This window comes from Canis lupus, chromosome 11 (assembly GCF_011100685.1).
Source record: "Canis lupus familiaris isolate Mischka breed German Shepherd chromosome 11, alternate assembly UU_Cfam_GSD_1.0, whole genome shotgun sequence".
Taxonomy (NCBI): Eukaryota; Metazoa; Chordata; class Mammalia; order Carnivora; family Canidae; genus Canis; species Canis lupus.
Window position 1 is genome coordinate 40,858,828 of NC_049232.1, and position 23,590 is coordinate 40,882,417.

At 44.7% G+C, this 23,590-nt stretch overlaps 4 protein-coding genes and 1 long non-coding RNA gene across 5 annotated transcripts in view; 1 reads left to right on the plus strand and 4 right to left on the minus strand.

Moving 5' to 3' along the window:
- LOC119873922 overlaps positions 1 to 23,351 on the plus strand; it is a 105,089-nt gene extending 81,738 nt beyond the window's left edge. The window contains exon 4 of the long non-coding RNA XR_005366813.1: positions 23,182 to 23,351. This is a non-coding gene — a long non-coding RNA (uncharacterized LOC119873922). The remainder of the gene's footprint in view (positions 1 to 23,181) is intronic.
- Positions 1,632 to 2,331, minus strand: LOC119876809 (interferon alpha-1/2). The gene has a single exon (XM_038552520.1). The coding sequence runs from the start codon at positions 2,264 to 2,266 to the stop codon at positions 1,703 to 1,705; it is 564 nt and encodes a 187-aa protein (XP_038408448.1). The 5' UTR covers positions 2,267 to 2,331; the 3' UTR covers positions 1,632 to 1,702.
- LOC100683567 (interferon alpha-1/2-like) lies at positions 5,035 to 5,976 on the minus strand. The gene has a single exon (XM_038552522.1). It carries the CDS (start codon positions 5,909 to 5,911, stop codon positions 5,348 to 5,350), a length of 564 nt encoding a protein of 187 aa, XP_038408450.1. The 5' UTR covers positions 5,912 to 5,976; the 3' UTR covers positions 5,035 to 5,347.
- On the minus strand, positions 17,341 to 18,188 carry LOC119873921 (interferon alpha-1/2). Its single transcript, XM_038552516.1, has one exon. The coding sequence runs from the start codon at positions 18,121 to 18,123 to the stop codon at positions 17,560 to 17,562; it is 564 nt and encodes a 187-aa protein (XP_038408444.1). The 5' UTR covers positions 18,124 to 18,188; the 3' UTR covers positions 17,341 to 17,559.
- On the minus strand, positions 21,140 to 21,790 carry LOC119876813 (interferon alpha-1/2-like). Its single transcript, XM_038552525.1, has one exon. It carries the CDS (start codon positions 21,772 to 21,774, stop codon positions 21,211 to 21,213), a length of 564 nt encoding a protein of 187 aa, XP_038408453.1. The 5' UTR covers positions 21,775 to 21,790; the 3' UTR covers positions 21,140 to 21,210.
- Positions 23,352 to 23,590: the final 239 nt, after the last annotated feature.

Consider the following 23,590-nt stretch of genomic DNA (forward strand, 5'->3'; position numbering starts at 1 on the left):
ATTGATTCAATCAAGTCATCATTATACCAGACATAATGTTTTGAAATGCCAGAGCAAAAACGAGAGGGATATTATGAGTAAGGGAGATTCAATTCCTTAGGGAGGTGGGCAGGGGGACCCATGTAAATGAGCTCAGAATCTTGGAAGCCTTATCACAAAGATTGGTGGCTGAATGTTCAATTTCAGGGACACTACGCAAATACAGACCAAGGATATCACAAAACTCTATCTCAAATCAATTTCCTTACGCAGCTAAATAATCATAGAATATATCTTGATTTTGGGAGAATGAAAGAGAGAGAGAAAGAGAGAGACAGAGAGAGAGAAAGCAATATATAGAGCATGAGTAGGGGAGGAGAGGGAGTAGGAGACATGCAACTGAGAAGAAGCCCAATGACAGGCTCCATCCCAGGACCCTGGGAATAGAGATCCAGCCAAAGACAGACGCCTCATGGAAAGGCCACCCAGGCGACTCAGGAACAAAGAATCCTCTAGAGTCTCTGCCATTGTGGGGAGCCTGATGTGGGGATCCATCCAATCATCCTGAGATGAGGATCTCCGCTGAAACCAAGATCGGGCTGGTTACCCGACCTTACCTTACCGGTCCCCTGGGTGTAACGGGGACGTGCCCTCCGATCCATAATAGGTCCGTCATCAGGAGCAAAAGAAGACAACAAGGCCTCTTGGAGGAGAGTTTCCAAAAAGGAGGGAGCCTCCACAGACTCTGGGCTTCAGTGAGTGGCTTGCCCTTAGAAGTCACATGGCCACACAGGATCCACAAGGGAATCCATCTGGAGACCACTTCTCCTTTGGGACTCTGTTCCCTTGGCAGCGCTTCCATTGCTAGGCTTCAAGGGAACGGACCGGCTTGTAACTGGCAGACCCCAATAGGCATTTTCTGAAGGATATTGGCACTGGGACATCCACCAGTCTAATAGGGAAGGTATTATCTAGTGCTGCTTGATTATATTTCCGGATATGCCTGCTTCCTTTTCTGCTTACAGAGTTCCTATGTCCCTTCTTCTTGTTGTTGTACCGTGTGCTATGACTGCCATCACTTCAATCTGCTGGTTGTTTGGAGGTTTGTTTTTTCTCGACAGAACTCAGAGATACAGGGTAGGAGATGGGATCGGTCGTGTGCACCCTCAGCCTGACAGGCACATACGCACTGGCATCGAGGAGGACTATGGGTTGACTTCTCATGAGAGTAACAGAATCCTGAGGAGAAGAGTCATACGATCCACTCTTTCATCAGATTCTCTTCTGATTCCCTCCGTCTCGAAAGAAACCACAAATGCAAGAATGCTTGCAGAGAACGGTTTTAATGAACAAAAGAATAAAAAACTTAATAAATAGAAAGCATCCCCACTCCCCCTGAATCACAGAGTGACGGTACACCTACTAGTATACAAAGAGAACCCAGTTGAGCCATAAATACAAATAATAAATAAATAAATAAATAAATAAATAAATAAATAAATAACGAATGAGTAGTAAGTAGAGAGATGGGCAAGGTTATGTGAAAGTAAGCGGCGTTTGTCGACTTGACTTGATGGTGCTGCCCCGTCCTGAACACGTTGGACACCCGATTGCCTTCGTGTCACCGTGACGGCAGGCGTGAGCTTCTCTGAGGCGGCAGGACACGTGCAAGTGTGCTCTGATCAGTCAGGGAATGTCATTTCCGTGCGGACCCGGGCGGGTCTCATTTCCTCCTCCTGATTCTTTCTTGCAAGATTGTCGAGGAGAAGAAGGATCTCCCGATTTCTGCTCGGACCATCTCCCAGGCACACGGGCTGTGGTTCCTGTCTTGCAGGTAGAGGGAGATCCTTTGGAAGTAGGTCCTCAGGGTGGAGTCCTCATGCATGAGGGGGGTCTCGGCCAGCCCCGCCTCCTGCAGGGGACAGGCCTCCAGGTCATCCAGCTGCTCAGAGAGCCCCGAGCACAGTTCCTCCAGGAGAGTCATGTTCCAAGGAGCAGAGGACGTGTCCGGGCAGAAGAGGTGGAAGACCTTCTGGGTCATCACGTGGACCACAGAGAGGGCCTGCGCCTCCTGGAGCCGCTGGCCATCAAACAGCTCCTTGGGGAAGGCAAAGTCATTGGTGTAGTGGTCACAAGAGCCGGCGGAGAGTCTCCTCATCTGTCCCAGGAGCGTCAGGACCCTCCAGTTGCGCAGGCCGTGGGTGTCGGGCAGGTGGCAAGCCAGACAGCACAGGGAGTGGCAGCTGAGCAGCACCAGGGCCACCGAGAAGGAGCAGGGCAGGGCCATCGGGGATCCTGCAGGGGCTGTGGGCCTGGCTGCGCTGGGCAAGTGTGGGAACCGCGGCTTCAGCTTCTCTGAGCATCTTCCCTCGTGTGTGGGGCTTAAGTAGGCAACAGACGCGTTTTCCATTTCTGAACGTCTCCCTCACTTTCTACTTCTCTTTTTGCTTTCCTTTATGATGCACTTTCGACTGGCTCTAGAGCACTGTTTCCCAACTACATGGGCGTGCTTGTCATGACTGCCCTTGCCTCCAGAGTCTTCTGGATTGGCTTTTCACGCATCATCCAGAAAAGTTCGGAACCCGGATGCGCTGTCTCTAGAGTACAGTGTATGTCCCATGCTCCTATCTGAACTTTGGACATACACAACCCCGTGTCGGTTCACCCTTCTCATGTGAAGGCGACGCAGGGTTAAGGATGTCTAACGCTGGTAAACATGAAGGCCAATTGTTAGGCTTCCGACGTGGAATGGGATGGCCAACGTTGAAGAGGGACCTATCGAGTACTGATAGGTACATGATTTCTGATACGGAAAGCACATATGCAGGTGAACCATGTCTACAAAGACAAGAGAATGAACGCAGAGTCTCTCCCAATTTAGAACGATGCCGAACTGCTGATCGGAATCGAAGAGTTGAATTACTTCCTTGACATGTGTTTCTGCAGTAAGGCCATTTCATGTTGCCTCGGCTGACAAAGTGATCTCTTGCCTCACCTGCGACTCCGTACTCATCAAGGTGTTTTCAAAACTCCTTTTTTTCTGTTTTGCACTGTGTCCAGTTACTGATGCGTTGACTGACTTTCGTAAAGTCAAACGATCATGCAGAATCTCTTTGTTCTGAAATGCTGAAAGCCCACATCACCTCCAGGCTCCCACAGAAGCCACATCCACAAAGCGCCAAAGGCAGCTCCCAAGTCAGCCAAGGCCACCTCTCCCAGTGACTTTGAGATCCAGGAACGGATGGAGAGAAAGTCCTCTGCTCACAGGGGCCTGTCATTCCTAGGTGTGTCGCCCTCCTCGGCACACATTTCAGGGCTCTTCCACTAATTCAACGGCCATGCTTCTTGTGTGGTACTCAAGAAAGCCCAAGGAGAGACAACAAACAGGAAGCAAGAAGCTTTGGCTGGGGCCCTCCCAGACTGAGCTTTGGAGAGCCTACAGACCACTGGACTATCTAAGACTAGTTCACAGAGCCCAGAATCTTGGAAGCCTTGTCACAGGGATTCCCTCAGGTGGCTGAAGGTTCATTTCCAGGGACACTATGCAGATACAGACCACGGAGGTGGGAAAAGTCTCTCTACGTCGTATTTTTTTTCTGCGCAGCTAACTACTCGTAAAAGATATCTTGATTTTTAGAGAAAGAGAGAGAGAGAGAGAGTGAAAGCAATATAGAGAGCAGCATGAGCAGGGGAGGAGAGGGAGTAGCAGACACCCACCTGAGAAGGAGCCCGATGACAGGCTCCATCCAAGGACCCTGGGATTGGCGATCCAGCCAAAGACAGATGCCTCATGGAACGAGCCACCCAGGTGCCCCAGGGACAAGGAATCCTCTGCAGTCTCTGCGCTTGTGGGGAGCCTGATGTGGGGTTCCATCCACCCGCCCTGAGATGAGGATCTCAGCTGAAACCAAGATCTGGCTGCTTACCCGACCTTGCCAACCACATTGCCTACCTCGCTGCTCTTTGGAACACTGTATTTTCCAGAGGGGGAGAGAGACAGCGAGAGCGAGAGCGAGAGCGAGAGAGAGCGAGAGAGAAAAGCTGAGGAAATTGGCTTTTTACACTCTCTGAATCCGTTCCTCCTAGAAAACCTGTTTTTACCTCGGGAGATGAATCACACAGCAGGGGCAACCTGATGCACACAACACAAGCCAGGTGTCCAGGCCTGGTCACTATCTCAGTGCATTGCCGGCTGTAGGGGGCAGTCTTCTGCTGTAGAGCATCGGACAGACCACCGAGTCCAATCCTCCCGCTTTGTCTTTGCTTGTTCCTACAGCCACTGTCCCCTGGTTGTAACGGGGACGTGCCCTCCGGTCCATAATGGTCTGTCATCAGGAGCAAAAGAAGACAACAAGGCCTCTCGGAGGAGAGTTTCCAAAAAGGAGGGAGCCTCCACAGACTCTGGGCTTCAGTGAGTGGCTTGCCCTTAGAAGTCACATGGCCATACAGGATCCACAAGGGAATCCATCTGGAGACCACTTCTCCTTTGGGACTCTGTTCCCTTGGCAGCGCTTCCATTGCTAGGCTTCAAGGGAACGGACCGGCTTGTAACTGGCAGACCCCAATAGGCATTTTCTGAAGGATATTGGCACTGGGACATCCACCAGTCTAATAGGGAAGGTATTATCTAGTGCTGCTTGATTATATTTCCGGATATGCCTGCTTCCTTTTCTGCTTACAGAGTTCCTATGTCCCTTCTTCTTGTTGTTGTACCGTGTGCTATGACTGCCATCACTTCAATCTGCTGGTTGTTTGGAGGTTTGTTTTTTCTCGACAGAACTCAGAGATACAGGGTAGGAGATGGGATCGGTCGTGTGCACCCTCAGCCTGACAGGCACATACGCACTGGCATCGAGGAGGACTATGGGTTGACTTCTCATGAGAGTAACAGAATCCTGAGGAGAAGAGTCATACGATCCACTCTTTCATCAGATTCTCTTCTGATTCCCTCCGTCTCGAAAGAAACCACAAATGCAAGAATGCTTGCAGAGAACGGTTTAATGAACAAAAGAATAAATAACTTAATAAATAGAAAGCATCCCCACTCCCCCTGAATCACAGAGTGACGGTACACCTACTAGTATACAAAGAGAACCCAGTTGAGCCATAAATACAAATAAATAAATAAATTAATAAATAAATAAATAAACGAATGAGTAGTAAGTAGAGAGATGGGCAAGGTTATGTGAAAGTAAGCGGTGTTTGTCGACTTGACTTGATGGTGCTGCCCCGTCCTGAACACGTTGGACACCCGATTGCCTTCGTGTCACCGTGACGGCAGGCGTGAGCTTCTCTGAGGCGGCAGGACACGTGCAAGTGTGCTCTGATCAGTCAGGGAATGTCATTTCCGTGCGGACCCGGGCGGGTCTCATTTCCTCCTCCTGATTCTTTCTTGCAAGATTGTCGAGGAGAAGAAGGATCTCCCGATTTCTGCTCGGACCATCTCCCAGGCACACGGGCTGTGGTTCCTGTCTTGCAGGTAGAGGGAGATCCTTTGGAAGTAGGTCCTCAGGGTGGAGTCCTCATGCATGAGGGGGGTCTCGGCCAGCCCCGCCTCCTGCAGGGGACAGGCCTCCAGGTCATCCAGCTGCTCAGAGAGCCCCGAGCACAGTTCCTCCAGGAGAGTCATGTTCCAAGGAGCAGAGGACGTGTCCGGGCAGAAGAGGTGGAAGACCTTCTGGGTCATCACGTGGACCACAGAGAGGGCCTGCGCCTCCTGGAGCCGCTGGCCATCAAACAGCTCCTTGGGGAAGGCAAAGTCATTGGTGTAGTGGTCACAAGAGCCGGCGGAGAGTCTCCTCATCTGTCCCAGGAGCGTCAGGACCCTCCAGTTGTGCAGGCCGTGGGTGTCGGGCAGGTGGCAAGCCAGACAGCACAGGGAGTGGCAGCTGAGCAGCACCAGGGCCACCGAGAAGGAGCAGGGCAGGGCCATCGGGGATCCTGCAGGGGCTGTGGGCCTGGCTGCGCTGGGCAAGTGTGGGAACCGCGGCTTCAGCTTCTCTGAGCATCTTCCCTCGTGTGTGGGGCTTAAGTAGGCAACAGACGCGTTTTCCATTTCTGAATGTCTCCCTCACTTTCTCTTCTCTTTTTGCTTTCCCTTATGCACTTTCTCCATGGGTTTAGAGTACTGTTGCCTTCCATTTATTTTTTTTTTCATGCCTCTTGCTTCCAGAGTGTTTTTGGGTGGTTTTTAAAAATTTATTTTTTTAAAAGTTTTCATTTATTTATTCAGGAGAGACACACAGAAACAGAGACACAGACATAGGCAGAGGGAGAAGAAGGCTCCGTGTAGGGAGCCCAAATGGGACTCGGACCCAGGACCTGGGATCTTGCCCTGAGCCAAAGATAGATGCTCAACCACTGAGCTACTCAGGCAACCCTTTCTGGATGTTTTTAGTGAACATTCCTAGAATACTTAATAGCATGGATACATAGTACATATAATTATGTGTTGTATTTATACCTGTGGTTTATATGTAAAAAAGAAAGTGTAAAGTTTACCTAATACAGGTTTGCGGATGACTAAAGATTTTTATCTAAAAGTTAAATTTTACAGCTATTGATGTTTAAGTACGTAAACTAAATTTGGTGAGTGACTTCTCATTTCTTTACTCATACAAATTGAAATAGATAAGGTGCATATGCAAATTAACAATTTCTAAAAAGACATAATAATGATTTCAGTGTATTTAAACATTTAAAATTATTCCCAATTGCTAAAAGCTAGTGAAAAATTAAAGAATTAACATTCCTTAGGATAATTGAAGTGTATTGTTGCCTCATATTACAAAATAATTTTTAACTTTTATTAATTGTATTAATTTTAATAATTTAAACTGTTTAATTCTATATACTACACCTGCTGCTAGATACTCTTGTATGTAATGTCAGAATATTTTTTCTGTTTAGCATTATATAATTACTGATATGTTGAATAAGTTTAATAGAATTAAATCATAAAATATCATCTATTTGTTTTTAATTGCCAAAGCCAGCATGACATCAAGGCTCAGACAAGTATCATCTATAAGACAGCCAATGGCAGCTCAAAAGTAAGCAAAGATCACCTCTCTAGGAAGATTTTGAGGTCTAAGAAATGATGGAAAGAAATTCTTGCAAGCCTAAAGTATTCCTGCTATTCCTAGGCTTGTCACACTGATCTTGCAGGCAATTTGTGTCTTCCAAATATTCAATGTCAATGCTTGTGTGGTACCCAAGAAAACCCAATTAGAGACATTAAATACTAAGGAAGAAGGTTTCGTTAGGCCTCTCCAGGGTCAAGCTTTGGAATGCCACAGATCATTGCAATATTTCAGATTAGTTCACCACCCTAACAATTAATTGTTACATGCTTGGAAGCAATTGTGAAAATTATTCCACCTGCGGGGGGGAAGGTTGATAATGGGAGAGACTGTGCATATACAGAACCAGGGAACATGTGAAAATCTTGATATTCTTTAAATTTTGTTTTGAAGGTAACTGCTCTTTAAGAAAAGTATGTTTTGGGCAGCCCTGGTATCTCAGTGTTTAACGCCACCTTCAGCCCAGGGCCTGATCCTGGAGACCCAGGATCGAGTCCCACATCAGGCTTCCCTGCATGGAGCCTGCTTCTCCCTCTGCTTGTGTCTCTGCCTCTCTCTCTCTCTCGATATGTCTCTCATGCATAAATAAAAGTCTTTTGGGATCCCTGGGTGGCGCAGCGGTTTGGCGCCTGCCTTTGGCCCAGGGCGTGATCCTGGAGACCCGGGATCGAATCCCACGTCGGGCTCCCGGTGCATGGAGCCTGCTTCTCCCTCCGCCTGTGTCTCTGCCTCCCTCTCTCTCTCTCTCTCTCTCTGACTATCATAAATAAATAAAAAATTAAAAAAAATAAAAGTCTTTTAAAAAAAAGAAAAGTATGTTTTTAAAAAAAAATGTATAAAAGCTAAGGAATTGGCTTTTTACCAATTGGAGTCTGTTCTTTCCAGAAATTAGCCTTTTTTGCTCTGGAGGAAAATCTCCTGCCAGGAAACAGGCTTCTGTAGAGCACAAGTCAAGTCTCCAGACTTGGTCATTGTCTTTGTCCATCTAGGCCAGATAGATGGCTCTCTTCCTTCATAAATATTTTAACAGGTCACAGAGTAAAAGGATCCTGCTTTCTAGTTCCTTTTTTTCTACTGTATTGTTACATTACTTCAGCACGGACATTCCCTCATGTCCAAAAATTGTCACTAGGAGAAAAATAAGAGAACAAGGCCTCTTCTAAGAGAGTCTCCAAAAACCTAGAACTTTTGCACAACTCTTGGTTTCCGTTAGTGGCTTTTGTACTTGGAAGTAAAATTGCCAGCAAGAAACCACAAGGGTAAAGGAAGCAGCTGCATGAATGGCCAGGACAGGTTAATGAGGAGTGAGTGAGGAGGGCAGAGCTCACTGGGGGTGTCTACACTGGGGGGTGGGGGGGAGGAAACACTGTGATATGGTAGTGAAAGGATGGGATCTGGGAAAGCAGGGAGGATGGGAGAAATGAGCTAGGTATCAGAATATAGAGTGTATGTATATCATATACTATATATGTATACCTCTTATATTATTCTGTATGTAATTGATGAGGCATTGGTTCCCGATTCTGATTTTTAGACTATCATCATTTTGCAGTCAGTAACAGAGAAGACTAGAAGAAGTTCACTATTCTCTTCTAGATCTTTATGAATAAATAGTAAAATAGCCACAGCTCTTAAGGTTTCATTCAGTGGAAAATACTCTGCTATGTGCTGCTAAGTGTTCTAGATTATTTAATACTCACAACTTAAGGAACATTACCAGCCTCCTTTACATTTGAGAAACTGAGGTCCAAAGAGGTTAAGTGAATTATTCAGGGTCAAACATCTAGATTTCTTAGCAAAGTCTAGATGCAGTACCATCCTATATCACATGTCATATATATTTCTTTCAATTCTTACTTTGAAATTCTCTCATATTTTAATCCCAAATTTACATACTTTCTTGCTATCTTTTTTGAGGATACTTTTGCTTTTTATGGATTTTCACCTAATTTTGGCATTTAGATATTGGAAAAGAGAAAGTTTCTGACTCACTTTCATTTTTTCATCTTATGAAGAAGTGTCCTTGGCCATTATATTCGTTGCAAATTCATTATTTATTAATGTCTAAGAGTTTATCATTTTTTTTTCTGAAGTCATTGGCCTACCTAAAGATGGAAACTCAATTTAGTTAGGAAGAAAGGAATCAATGGACAACTCTGGGCATATCAATCTCTATGTAGAAAAATTTAGCTGCATGTCATAACAACAGAAAATGCAGTGTAAGAAAGAGGAAAATAAGGTAACTGAGTTGGTAAAACACATGCCCAAAATGGTTATCAGTGACAGGTTTACAATAAAGGATGTATCTGATGTTCAAATGGTGGGAATAACTGTCCAGAAATAATTCCACAATGATTACCTGCCAGCCCAGGCAGAGATCAGTGTCAGCTCTCATGTCATATGATAGATGAAAATCAAATCTTAATGGAATACAGATTTGATGTAAGTTTGGATTTTAAAAAGGAAAGTAGTGCAGTTTTAGTCACACTGTATGAAGAAGGCTTGAACATAAGCTCCTGGCAGAAACGGGAAAACTGTCCATTATGCTGAGACAAAGAACAACATCTCCTTGAGTTTGATAATTAAGGTGACTTTATTCCTCAAGGTACAGTGAAGGAAAAAAAGGGAAGACACAAATAAAAATGATAGGAACTTTTAGAGATGGAAAATATTGAAAATATTACAAGTGAGGAACACCTGGGTGGCTTGAGTATCTGCCTTGGCTCAGGGCATGGTTCCGGAGTCCTGGGATCCAGTCCAGCATCAGGCTCCCTGCAGGGAGCCTGCTTCTCCCTCTGACTATGTCTCTGCCTCTCTCATGAATAAATAAATAAATAAATAAATAAATAAATAAATAAATAAATAAAATCTTAAAAAAAGACAAAAAACAAATATTACAAGTCACATGAAAATTCAAGTAAAGATGTAAAGATCAGGAACCTTAAATGCACAACAGTAGAAGAATGTGTCCAAAAGGAACATGGCATGAAACAAGGGTCTCAGATTCTTCAAGTGCCAGAAGAGTGAGAAGGATCAACAGAACTACCTGAAGAAATGATTGCTGATAATTTTTGAAATTAGATTAAAACAACCAACCTATGCATCAAAGACGCTCAACATACCCCCAAGCAGCATAAACACACACACACACACACACACACACACAGAGCCACAGCAAGGACATCATTGTAATATTACTGAGAAAAAGTGATATGGAAAAAGCTTGAAACAGTTACATATCAAAAGCAGGTTACGTACGAAGAAAGAGAGGCAAGAATATTTTTGGATATCTCAACAGAAATTATGCAAAGTAGGTGTCAATTCAACGACATGTTTAAAGGCTGAAGGAGGGGGAAAAAAACCTTGTTAACCTGGAATTTTATTTTCAGCAAAGAAATCCTTCAAATTAAAGGTGAAAGAAAGGCTTCCTCAGGGAAACAGAAGCCAAGAGAATTCGTCATGATCAGACCAGTACTATGTGAGTTGTTAAAGGACATTCTTGTAGTAAGGGAGAAAATAATACCAGATGGAAAATTTGAAATATATAAAACAATAAAAAATATTGAACCATTTAATACAAAATAATACAAATGTATCCAGCAGTTTAAAACACATGTGGCAGTAATAAGAAAGGCACAGCAGCCTAACACAGCCAAGGATGGAATGGTGACAAACGAAGCGTTCTAGTTTAAGAGTCTGACAATAGTATGTGGAGAGCCACATAAATGGTCAAGTGTGGTAATTAGAAATAATATGTGGTAAAGTGTATAAAGGAAACTAAACTTAAACAAGAAATAGCTAACAAGCCAATAATGGAGATATAATGGAATCATTTAAAAACTGTTGACTAATCAAGGAAAAGATAGGAAATTAAGAAAGACAGGAACAAAGAGCCATAGGAACAAATAATAGCAAGAAGGAAAACATATACCTAACAGTATACATAGACAAGTGTATATTGTCTACATTTTCCCATTAAAAAGCAGAAATTGCCATACTGGAAAAAAGTTAACCAACAAAAAAAATTTTCTGCTATCTATAAGAAACTCATTTATTTGTTTATTTATTTTTTAAAAGTTTTTATTTATTTATTTGAGAGAGAGTAAGAAAGCACAAGTTAGGGGAAAGGCAGAGGGAGAGGGAAAAGCTGACTCCCCTCTGACCAGGGAGCTGGAATCAGTGCTCTATCCTAGGACTCTGAGATCACAACCTGAGCCTACGGCCGATGCTTAACCCATTGAGCCACCCAGGTGCCCCAAGAAACTCATTTTAAACTCACATAATTGCTTAAAATTAAAAGATGGAAAAATTATACCGTGGACACACTACTTGTTAGAAATTTACCATGATTTTAAAACATTAAACCTTTTGGACTTGAGAAAAATAAATATTGCTAAACATTTAGAGGGAACTGTAATTTCTATGAAACTATTTCTTCATCATAAAGATATAACAATTCTAAATTTGAGTACGTCCAATAACAGAGATTTAAAATATATGCTAACAAACTGAAAGGAGAAACACACAAATCCACATCAACACTTCCACTCAGTAGGTGATCTCTTGAATGAATAGAATCAAAATCAGTAATGATATGAAGTAATAGAAAACAGTAGAAACCAGCTTACTGTAGCTTTGTTTGGGAAACACTTCAAATAAAACACCTAAGGCATGTATTTTTTCAGATTTCTTCAGGACAGTCATAGACTATATTCTGAGTCATAAAAAATTCCTATAGAATTAAAAGGATTGAGGTGATAAAGTTCTTTACTTGCAGTAGAAAAAAAAAATAGAAAACAATACCTACCAGAGAGATACCTGAACAATCTCCAAATATTTGGAAATTAAATAACCACATTTAAATAACTCATGGGGTACAGAAGAAATTCCAAGGGCAGTTGAAGTAAATGAAAATGAAAACACAACATATTAGGGATGCCTGGCTGGCTCAGTCGGTAGAACATACAACTCTTGATCTCAGAGTTGCAAGTTCAAGCCCCGACATTGGGTGTGGAGCCTACTTTAAAAATAAATTTAAAAAAAATTTTAAAAACCTACAACATTTCACAATTTGTGAGATGTAGCTAGGCAGGATTAAAATATAATTTATGGCTTTAGATGCTCAGGCTACAGCAGAAGGAAAGTCCAAAGCCAGCATTCTTCACTTCAACTGTAACAAACTAGAAATAAAAGAAGCAATTACCGGGATCCCTGGGTGGCGCAGCGGTTTGGCGCCTGCCTTTGGCCCAGGGCGCGATCCTGGAGACCCGGGATCGAATCCCACGTCGGGCTCCCGGTGCATGGAGCCTGCTTCTCCCTCTGCCTGTGTCTCTGCCTCTCTCTCTCTCACTGTGTGCCTATCATAAATAAATAAAAATTTAAAAAATGTTTAAAATATTATAAAAAAAGAAGCAATTACTAAATAAATAAAAAGAAACAATAAGGAGAATAGTGAAAATCAAGGAAATAGAAAAACTATAAAGAAAACCAAAGAAACCAAGAACTTCTTTAAAAATTTTTTTCAGTAAATTTATGGAACCACAGCAATGCTGATCTGTAAATAAAAAGAGAAGACAACTTACCCACATTCTTATTCTTCCACTGTCCACACAGCCTATTTTTCTACCTAATTGGATCTTACCAAATGATCAATAGCACCTGTTTCCAGATCCATTGGGACAGGGTGGCCCTGTCCTTTTCTAAGAGCCCCTCAAGTTTAAACCCGTTGCTTATCAGTACTTTCTGAATATCATTCTCCTCTTGCTTCCCACTTGTGCTGGCTACACCATCTCTGTGCCTTTTGCAGGCTGTTTTCTTTTAACCTTGAAAGTTGAACATTTTCATAAGCTTTAGGTTATCTCCTCATTTTACAATCTACTTGTAAGTGACGTGTCTATCATCACACTCTGATTTGCAAATATGCAACAAACAATTCTAGATTAATATCCCCAAAATGCACTCCATTTGGAGATTCTAGATCCAAGGAAGGATGCATCTAATGGCAGACTGTCTGTGTTTAGAGGTTTCACTTGCTTTAAAGAGTTCATCTGCTTTGTGTTCCCTCTTGACATCCCTCATTCAAGCTTCTAGTGAAAGAATCTCTGGTGCTCTCTCTACCTCTCATTGTAACATGAAATACAATTGAAGTTTCTTAAGCATGATTATTGTGGTGTGTTTCTTCCTCTTCAGAATGGAAAGCTCAAAGAGAGTAGGCTTTGTGATTGCTTTCTTCACTTCTCTGTGCTCAGAGTAACCACATAATCTGGCATAGAAATATGTTGTTTTAAAATAACAAATGAAAATAAAATGATAAATAAAGGAGTGCTTTAAGTTTTTCATCCATTCTTCAATATGGGTTGCAAATTCAGGCTATCTCTTTTTTAAAAAATAAACAAATTGAAAAAATCTCCTGGAGAGGACTTCCATAAAGAAAAAAATTTAACACAAATAAGATAAACAAATTTTGTTACATCCAAATACATCATAAAGGTACATATGATATTATATGAACAAATACATTTTTTTATTTTTTTAAAGGGCATCTTGCTGAACAAATGTATTTTAAATACTGTACAAAGCAGATTAAAACCGATGAATAAATGAGTGAGAATATGAATACATTAAAGCCCTCTGTTTATTAATGATACTCATTTTATTTTATTTTTTTAAAGATTTTATTTATTTATTCATGAGAGACAGACAGAGAGAGAGAGGGAGAGAGAGAGGCAGAGACATAGGCAGAGGGAGACGCAGGCTCCATGCAGGAGCCTGATGTGGGACTTGATCCCGGGACTCCAGGATCATGCCCTGGGCCGAAGGCAGGCGCTAAACTGCTGAGCCACCCAGGGATCCCCAGTGATACTCATTTTAAATTCCTGATCTGACAATCCCCAAATCTCTCCCATATCTTAGTCTAGTTGTGGTGCATGTTGTGTCTCTTCAGGCTGAGTCTTTTGCTTTTTAGCATGCCTTGTAAACTTTGTTAAAAGCTGAACATGACATACTGGGTACAACTGGGAACTGATATAAATTGGCCTTGGGCTGAGTTTTACATTTATCTTGCTAGGACTCAGGGTGTCTTTGCTCTTTGCTGTGAGTGTGTGTGTTAAAGGCTAAAATTTCTTTTTGTGTCCATGCTTTTACCTCCCCTTTGTCTTTGAGTTTCCCTACAGCCTTCTTCTTACCTAAAGGCTGAAATGTCCAGTTCTTTCTCTTGGAAATCTTGTTATTATACAGGAACTCTATTAGGTGGTAGTAGGGATGGGGGATGGGAAGTGTTCTCTAATCCTATGATTGTGGCTCTGACTTTTAGTGAGCCTGTGTCCCTAAGCTCTGACCTTCACAAAAGCTTCCCAGTTTGTTTGGTTTTTTTTACCACCCTGCTAGGGGAGACAGGAAAGTTAGAGGGACTTGCAGTTCTGCATTTCCCATCCCGAGTGGAAGAGGAAAGAGGGCTGAACTTGGATTAACTTTCCCCCAGGTGGACGAGGCTCTGGGAATATAGTTTCCCCGGAAGGCAGGCCTTTGTGCAGGGGAATGGGAGTATTCCCATTGACTTCTTTTTTCCTTCCCTCTTTTTTTTTTTTTTTATAAATTTTTATTTATTTATGATAGTCACACACAGATAGAGAGAGAGAGGCAGAGACACAGGCAGATGGAGAAGCAGGCTCCATGCACTGGGAGCCCGACGTGGGATTCGATCCCGGGTCTCCAGGATCGCGCCCTGGGCCAAAGGCAGGCGCCAAACCGCTGCGCCACCCAGGGATCCCGACTTCTTTTTTCCTTACACTGCTGGAAGCACCAGAATCTTTCTCTGATCTTTACAGTGAGAACATGGGGGAGGCACCCAAAGGCAAAACTCACAAAATGTGTGTGGCCCCCACAGATAGGATATCTTGCTGCTTTTCAATCTCATAGTGATGCTGCTCATCACTATGGAACTTCCAGTAATTCTTCAATTTTAGCTTCAGTGTTCCTACTAGTACTAGCCTGAGCTGTGGTTTCCCAGGACTCTGAGATCATGACCTGAGCCTAAGGCAGACTCTTAACTCATTGAGCCACCCAGGCAAACCCAAGGAATCAATCTTAAATACTTTTCTCATGCCCTACTCTTGTAATGTGACCACTTCTGTTCCTAGGCTATTAGTTAATGGAGTTGCTTATAAATCACAGACACAAATATCCATTTTCCGAAGAATATTTACACTTGGGTGTACAGGTGTCAATCGCAGGAGATATCTAATGCTTCTGTTATTGTTTCCTGACTTAACTTATTGCACCTTGTGCTCAGAGAACTCCATTTCCCCTTCTTCTCATTATACTTCTTAAGGTAAAAGATACTACTTCAATATGACTATTGTTTTGAGGTTGGTTTCTCTAAACACTCAATGCTACAAACACGATTGGATTTGTTATGTCCACCTTTATCTTGACAGCAACACACAAACTGGCTTAGAGAAAGTCTCTTCTTAACGTGTACAATGAATAACGTAATAATGAGTAAGTGCATTATATTCTACATTTTCTCAATGAGTTAAATCGGATTATTTGTTTTAAAAAAATAAACACGAGATTTATCTATACAGAGTATTTACTGAAATAATAAATTGAAAAATATAAAGAAAATACTTTTTCTCTAACCATAAAATGAAAGTATAATAATATTCTTAAAGGTGAAAATAATCTTATAAAAGTCGAATAAGTTGTTATATACACCGGTAAATAGATCTGCAAGGTTATCTAAAATCAACTACAGCTTCTAGGGTTGACATGTAACTAAAATCTCCTGACATTTGAAAAATTGATTCAATCAAGTCATCATTATACCAGACATAATGTTTTGAAATGCCAGAGCAAAAACGAGAGGGATATTATGAGTAAGGGAGATTCAATTCCTTAGGGAGGTGGGCAGGGGACCCATGTAAATGAGCTCAGAATCTTGGAAGCCTTATCACAAAGATTGGTGGCTGAATGTTCAATTTCAGGGACACTACGCAAATACAGACCAAGGATATCACAAAACTCTATCTCAAATCAATTTCCTTACGCAGCTAAATAATCATAGAATATATCTTGATTTTGGGAGAATGAAAGAGAGAGAGAAAGAGAGAGACAGAGAGAGAGAAAGCAATATATAGAGCATGAGTAGGGGAGGAGAGGGAGTAGGAGACATGCAACTGAGAAGAAGCCCAATGACAGGCTCCATCCCAGGACCCTGGGAATAGAGATCCAGCCAAAGACAGACGCCTCATGGAAAGGCCACCCAGGCGACTCAGGAACAAAGAATCCTCTAGAGTCTCTGCCATTGTGGGGAGCCTGATGTGGGGATCCATCCAATCATCCTGAGATGAGGATCTCCGCTGAAACCAAGATCGGGCTGGTTACCCGACCTTACCTTACCGGTCCCCTGGGTGTAACGGGGACGTGCCCTCCTATCCATAATAGGTCCTGTCATCAGGAGCAAAAGAAGACAACAAGGCCTCTCGGAGGAGAGTTTCCAAAAAGGAGGGAGCCTCCACAGACTCTGGGCTTCAGTGAGTGGCTTGCCCTTAGAAGTCACATGGCCACACAGGATCCACAAGGGAATCCATCTGGAGACCACTTCTCCTTTGGGACTCTGTTCCCTTGGCAGCGCTTCCATTGCTAGGCTTCAAGGGAACGGACCGGCTTGTAACTGGCAGACCCCAATAGGCATTTTCTGAAGGATATTGGCACTGGGACATCCACCAGTCTAATAGGGAAGGTATTATCTAGTGCTGCTTGATTATATTTCCGGATATGCCTGCTTCCTTTTCTGCTTACAGAGTTCCTATGTCCCTTCTTCTTGTTGTTGTACCGTGTGCTATGACTGCCATCACTTCAATCTGCTGGTTGTTTGGAGGTTTGTTTTTTCTCGACAGAACTCAGAGATACAGGGTAGGAGATGGGATCGGTCGTGTGCACCCTCAGCCTGACAGGCACATACGCACTGGCATCGAGGAGGACTATGGGTTGACTTCTCATGAGAGTAACAGAATCCTGAGGAGAAGAGTCATACGATCCACTCTTTCATCAGATTCTCTTCTGATTCCCTCCGTCTCGAAAGAAACCACAAATGCAAGAATGCTTGCAGAGAACGGTTTAATGAACAAAAGAATAAAAAACTTAATAAATAGAAAGCATCCCCACTCCCCCTGAATCACAGAGTGACGGTACACCTACTAGTATACAAAGAGAACCCAGTTGAGCCATAAATACAAATAAATAAATAAATAAATAAATAAATAAATAAATAAATAAACGAATGAGTAGTAAGTAGAGAGATGGGCAAGGTTATGTGAAAGTAAGCGGTGTTTGTCGACTTGACTTGATGGTGCTGCCCCGTCCTGAACACGTTGGACACCCGATTGCCTTCGTGTCACCGTGACGGCAGGCGTGAGCTTCTCTGAGGCGGCAGGACACGTGCAAGTGTGCTCTGATCAGTCAGGGAATGTCATTTCCGTGCGGACCCGGGCGGGTCTCATTTCCTCCTCCTGATTCTTTCTTGCAAGATTGTCGAGGAGAAGAAGGATCTCCCGATTTCTGCTCGGACCATCTCCCAGGCACACGGGCTGTGGTTCCTGTCTTGCAGGTAGAGGGAGATCCTTTGGAAGTAGGTCCTCAGGGTGGAGTCCTCATGCATGAGGGGGGTCTCGGCCAGCCCCGCCTCCTGCAGGGGACAGGCCTCCAGGTCATCCAGCTGCTCAGAGAGCCCCGAGCACAGTTCCTCCAGGAGAGTCATGTTCCAAGGAGCAGAGGACGTGTCCGGGCAGAAGAGGTGGAAGACCTTCTGGGTCATCACGTGGACCACAGAGAGGGCCTGCGCCTCCTGGAGCCGCTGGCCATCAAACAGCTCCTTGGGGAAGGCAAAGTCATTGGTGTAGTGGTCACAAGAGCCGGCGGAGAGTCTCCTCATCTGTCCCAGGAGCGTCAGGACCCTCCAGTTGCGCAGGCCGTGGGTGTCGGGCAGGTGGCAAGCCAGACAGCACAGGGAGTGGCAGCTGAGCAGCACCAGGGCCACCGAGAAGGAGCAGGGCAGGGCCATCGGGGATCCTGCAGGGGCTGTGGGCCTGGCTGCGCTGGGCAAGTGTGGGAACCGCGGCTTCAGCTTCTCTGAGCATCTTCCCTCGTGTGTGGGGCTTAAGTAGGCAACAGACGCGTTTTCCATTTCTGAACGTCTCCCTCACTTTCTACTTCTCTTTTTGCTTTCCTTTATGATGCACTTTCGACTGGCTCTAGAGCACTGTTTCCCAACTACATGGGCGTGCTTGTCATGACTGCCCTTGCCTCCAGAGTCTTCTGGATTGGCTTTTCACGCATCATCCAGAAAAGTTCGGAACCCGGATGCGCTGTCTCTAGAGTACAGTGTATGTCCCATGCTCCTATCTGAACTTTGGACATACACAACCCCGTGTCGGTTCACCCTTCTCATGTGAAGGCGACGCAGGGTTAAGGATGTCTAACGCTGGTAAACATGAAGGCCAATTGTTAGGCTTCCGACGTGGAATGGGATGGCCAACGTTGAAGAGGGACCTATCGAGTACTGATAGGTACATGATTTCTGATACGGAAAGCACATATGCAGGTGAACCATGTCTACAAAGACAAGAGAATGAACGCAGAGTCTCTCCCAATTTAGAACGATGCCGAACTGCTGATCGGAATCGAAGAGTTGAATTACTTCCTTGACATGTGTTTCTGCAGTAAGGCCATTTCATGTTGCCTCGGCTGACAAAGTGATCTCTTGCCTCACCTGCGACTCCGTACTCATCAAGGTGTTTTCAAAACTCCTTTTTTTCTGTTTTGCACTGTGTCCAGTTACTGATGCGTTGACTGACTTTCGTAAAGTCAAACGATCATGCAGAATCTCTTTGTTCTGAAATGCTGAAAGCCCACATCACCTCCAGGCTCCCACAGAAGCCACATCCACAAAGCGCCAAAGGCAGCTCCCAAGTCAGCCAAGGCCACCTCTCCCAGTGACTTTGAGATCCAGGAACGGATGGAGAGAAAGTCCTCTGCTCACAGGGGCCTGTCATTCCTAGGTGTGTCGCCCTCCTCGGCACACATTTCAGGGCTCTTCCACTAATTCAACGGCCATGCTTCTTGTGTGGTACTCAAGAAAGCCCAAGGAGAGACAACAAACAGGAAGCAAGAAGCTTTGGCTGGGGCCCTCCCAGACTGAGCTTTGGAGAGCCTACAGACCACTGGACTATCTAAGACTAGTTCACAGAGCCCAGAATCTTGGAAGCCTTGTCACAGGGATTCCCTCAGGTGGCTGAAGGTTCATTTCCAGGGACACTATGCAGATACAGACCACGGAGGTGGGAAAAGTCTCTCTACGTCGTATTTTTTTTTCTGCGCAGCTAACTACTCGTAAAAGATATCTTGATTTTTAGAGAAAGAGAGAGAGAGAGAGAGTGAAAGCAATATAGAGAGCAGCATGAGCAGGGGAGGAGAGGGAGTAGCAGACACCCACCTGAGAAGGAGCCCGATGACAGGCTCCATCCAAGGACCCTGGGATTGGCGATCCAGCCAAAGACAGATGCCTCATGGAACGAGCCACCCAGGTGCCCCAGGGACAAGGAATCCTCTGCAGTCTCTGCGCTTGTGGGGAGCCTGATGTGGGGTTCCATCCACCCGCCCTGAGATGAGGATCTCAGCTGAAACCAAGATCTGGCTGCTTACCCGACCTTGCCAACCACATTGCCTACCTCGCTGCTCTTTGGAACACTGTATTTTCCAGAGGGGGAGAGAGACAGCGAGAGCGAGAGCGAGAGCGAGAGAGAGCGAGAGAGAAAAGCTGAGGAAATTGGCTTTTTACACTCTCTGAATCCGTTCCTCCTAGAAAACCTGTTTTTACCTCGGGAGATGAATCACACAGCAGGGGCAACCTGATGCACACAACACAAGCCAGGTGTCCAGGCCTGGTCACTATCTCAGTGCATTGCTGGCTGTAGGGGGCAGTCTTCTGCTGTAGAGCATCAGGACAGACCACCGAGTCCAATCCTCCCGCTTTGTCTTTGCTTGTTCCTACAGCCACTGTCCCCTGGTTGTAACGGGGACGTGCCCTCCGGTCCATAATGGTCTGTCATCAGGAGCAAAAGAAGACAACAAGGCCTCTCGGAGGAGAGTTTCCAAAAAGGAGGGAGCCTCCACAGACTCTGGGCTTCAGTGAGTGGCTTGCCCTTAGAAGTCACATGGCCACACAGGATCCACAAGGGAATCCATCTGGAGACCACTTCTCCTTTGGGACTCTGTTCCCTTGGCAGCGCTTCCATTGCTAGGCTTCAAGGGAACGGACCGGCTTGTAACTGGCAGACCCCAATAGGCATTTTCTGAAGGATATTGGCACTGGGACATCCACCAGTCTAATAGGGAAGGTATTATCTAGTGCTGCTTGATTATATTTCCGGATATGCCTGCTTCCTTTTCTGCTTACAGAGTTCCTATGTCCCTTCTTCTTGTTGTTGTACCGTGTGCTATGACTGCCATCACTTCAATCTGCTGGTTGTTTGGAGGTTTGTTTTTTCTCGACAGAACTCAGAGATACAGGGTAGGAGATGGGATCGGTCGTGTGCACCCTCAGCCTGACAGGCACATACGCACTGGCATCGAGGAGGACTATGGGTTGACTTCTCATGAGAGTAACAGAATCCTGAGGAGAAGAGTCATACGATCCACTCTTTCATCAGATTCTCTTCTGATTCCCTCCGTCTCGAAAGAAACCACAAATGCAAGAATGCTTGCAGAGAACGGTTTAATGAACAAAAGAATAAAAAACTTAATAAATAGAAAGCATCCCCACTCCCCCTGAATCACAGAGTGACGGTACACCTACTAGTATACAAAGAGAACCCAGTTGAGCCATAAATACAAATAAATAAATAAATAAATAAATAAATAAATAAATAAACGAATGAGTAGTAAGTAGAGAGATGGGCAAGGTTATGTGAAAGTAAGCGGTGTTTGTCGACTTGACTTGATGGTGCTGCCCCGTCCTGAACACGTTGGACACCCGATTGCCTTCGTGTCACCGTGACGGCAGGCGTGAGCTTCTCTGAGGCGGCAGGACACGTGCAAGTGTGCTCTGATCAGTCAGGGAATGTCATTTCCGTGCGGACCCGGGCGGGTCTCATTTCCTCCTCCTGATTCTTTCTTGCAAGATTGTCGAGGAGAAGAAGGATCTCCCGATTTCTGCTCGGACCATCTCCCAGGCACACGGGCTGTGGTTCCTGTCTTGCAGGTAGAGGGAGATCCTTTGGAAGTAGGTCCTCAGGGTGGAGTCCTCATGCATGAGGGGGGTCTCGGCCAGCCCCGCCTCCTGCAGGGGACAGGCCTCCAGGTCATCCAGCTGCTCAGAGAGCTCCGAGCACAGTTCCTCCAGGAGAGTCATGTTCCAAGGAGCAGAGGACGTGTCCGGGCAGAAGAGGTGGAAGACCTTCTGGGTCATCACGTGGACCACAGAGAGGGCCTGCGCCTCCTGGAGCCGCTGGCCATCAAACAGCTCCTTGGGGAAGGCAAAGTCATTGGTGTAGTGGTCACAAGAGCCGGCGGAGAGTCTCCTCATCTGTCCCAGGAGCGTCAGGACCCTCCAGTTGCGCAGGCCGTGGGTGTCGGGCAGGTGGCAAGCCAGACAGCACAGGGAGTGGCAGCTGAGCAGCACCAGGGCCACCGAGAAGGAGCAGGGCAGGGCCATCGGGGATCCTGCAGGGGCTGTGGGCCTGGCTGGGCTGGGCTGGGCAGGTGTGGGATCCGCTGCTCCAGCTTCTCTGAGCATCTTCCCTCGTGTGTGGGGCTTAAGTAGGCAACAGACGCGTTTTCCATTTCTGAACATCTCCCTCACTTTCTACTTCCCTTTTTGCTTTCCTTTATGATGCACTTTCGACTGGCTCTAGAGCACTGTTTCCCAACTACATGGGCGTGCTTGTCATGACTGCCCTTGCCTCCAGTGTCTTCTGGATTGGCATTTCACGCATCATCCAGAAAAGTTCGGAACCCGGATGCGCTGTCTCTAGAGTACAGTGTATGTCCCATGCTCCCATCTGATCTTTGGACATACACAACCCCTTGTCGGTTCACCCTTCTCATGTGAAGGCTACGCAGGGTTAAGGATGTCTAACGCTGGTAAACATGAAGGCCAATTGTTAGGCTTCCGACGTGGAATGGGATGGCCAACGTTGAAGAGGGACCTATCGAGTACTGATAGGTACATGATTTCTGATACGGAAAGCACATATGCAGGTGAACCATGTCTACAAAGACAAGAGAATGAACGCAGAGTCTCTCCCAATTTAGAACGATGCCGAACTGCTGATAGGAATCGAAGAGTTGAATTACTTCCTTGACATGTGTTTCTGCAGTAAGGCCACTTCATGTTGCCTCGGCTGACAAAGTGATCTCTTGCCTCACCTGCGACTCCGTACTCATCAAGGTGTTTTCAAAACTCCTTTTTTTCTGTTTCACTCTGTGTACAGTTCCTGATGCGTTGACTTACTTTCCTAAAGTCAAAAGATCATGTGACATCTGTTTGTTCCTAAATTATGAGAGCCCACATCACCTCCAGGGTCACACAGAAGTCACATCTACAAACAGACAATGGGACCTCCAAGTTTTGTTAATATCACCTCTTCTACCATGACTTTCTGATGAAGGAAAGATTGAGGGAAATTCTTCATATCACTGTGCAAGTTATTCCTAGGTATTTCATACTCTTCTTGCAGGTGTATGGCTTATCTTCCACTAATTCTATATCCATGCGTTGAGTGTTACCCAAGAAAACCCAAAAATGGAAATCAAGAACTCAGATGTAAACTTTTGTTGTTGTACTCCAAGGGTGAGTTTTGGAGAGCCACAGACCATTATTATATTGAGGACTAGGTTACAGGCCTTAGAACTACTTTTTATAGCCCGGAGGCCTTGTAATAACTGTTCTCTGGAGGGAGATACTGATTTTCAGGGATACTATACATGTCGACAATGTGGGTATATATGAACAGTCTTGAGATCTTGTACTCAGTTTTGCTGTGAAGCTAACTGCTCTTTAGGAAAGCTTAAAAGAAAAAAAAATTTATTTAAAAAAGTTTTTTCAAATTTTGTTTTCCAGGGACACCTGGTGGCTGAATGGGTCCATATTACAGGCTTCATTTAGGAGCAGGTCTTCACCTCCTGGAGCCCTGCCAGCAAATCTTTGTGGAACTCCACACTCACCAGGAAGTCTGGTGGAAGATTCTCACCCAATTGTCCCCCTCCTCAAGGCAACGTGGTTTCTCTATGTCTGCGAAATAAAAAATGTTATCATAAAAAGTATAATTTTCTCTTTTTTTATTGAACTTCGATTTGCTAACATATAAAAGTATAATTTCCAAAAATGATATACAAGGTAGGGATAGTGACTTATTACAGTAACAGAGTCAGTTCTTTCTAGGTAAGAGCAGTTTATTTGTTTTGGGGATTTGTTTGTTTGTTTTTCTCCAGAGAAAAATCATCCAGCAGGGAGAAGCTGATGCAGAGAA

Coding starts and splice junctions, on each gene's coding strand:
- LOC119876809 (XM_038552520.1), bottom strand. CDS start 2,266: ATGGCCCTGCCCTGCTCCTTCTCGGTGGCCCTGGTGCTGCTCAGCTGC.
- LOC100683567 (XM_038552522.1), bottom strand. CDS start 5,911: ATGGCCCTGCCCTGCTCCTTCTCGGTGGCCCTGGTGCTGCTCAGCTGC.
- LOC119873921 (XM_038552516.1), bottom strand. CDS start 18,123: ATGGCCCTGCCCTGCTCCTTCTCGGTGGCCCTGGTGCTGCTCAGCTGC.
- LOC119876813 (XM_038552525.1), bottom strand. CDS start 21,774: ATGGCCCTGCCCTGCTCCTTCTCGGTGGCCCTGGTGCTGCTCAGCTGC.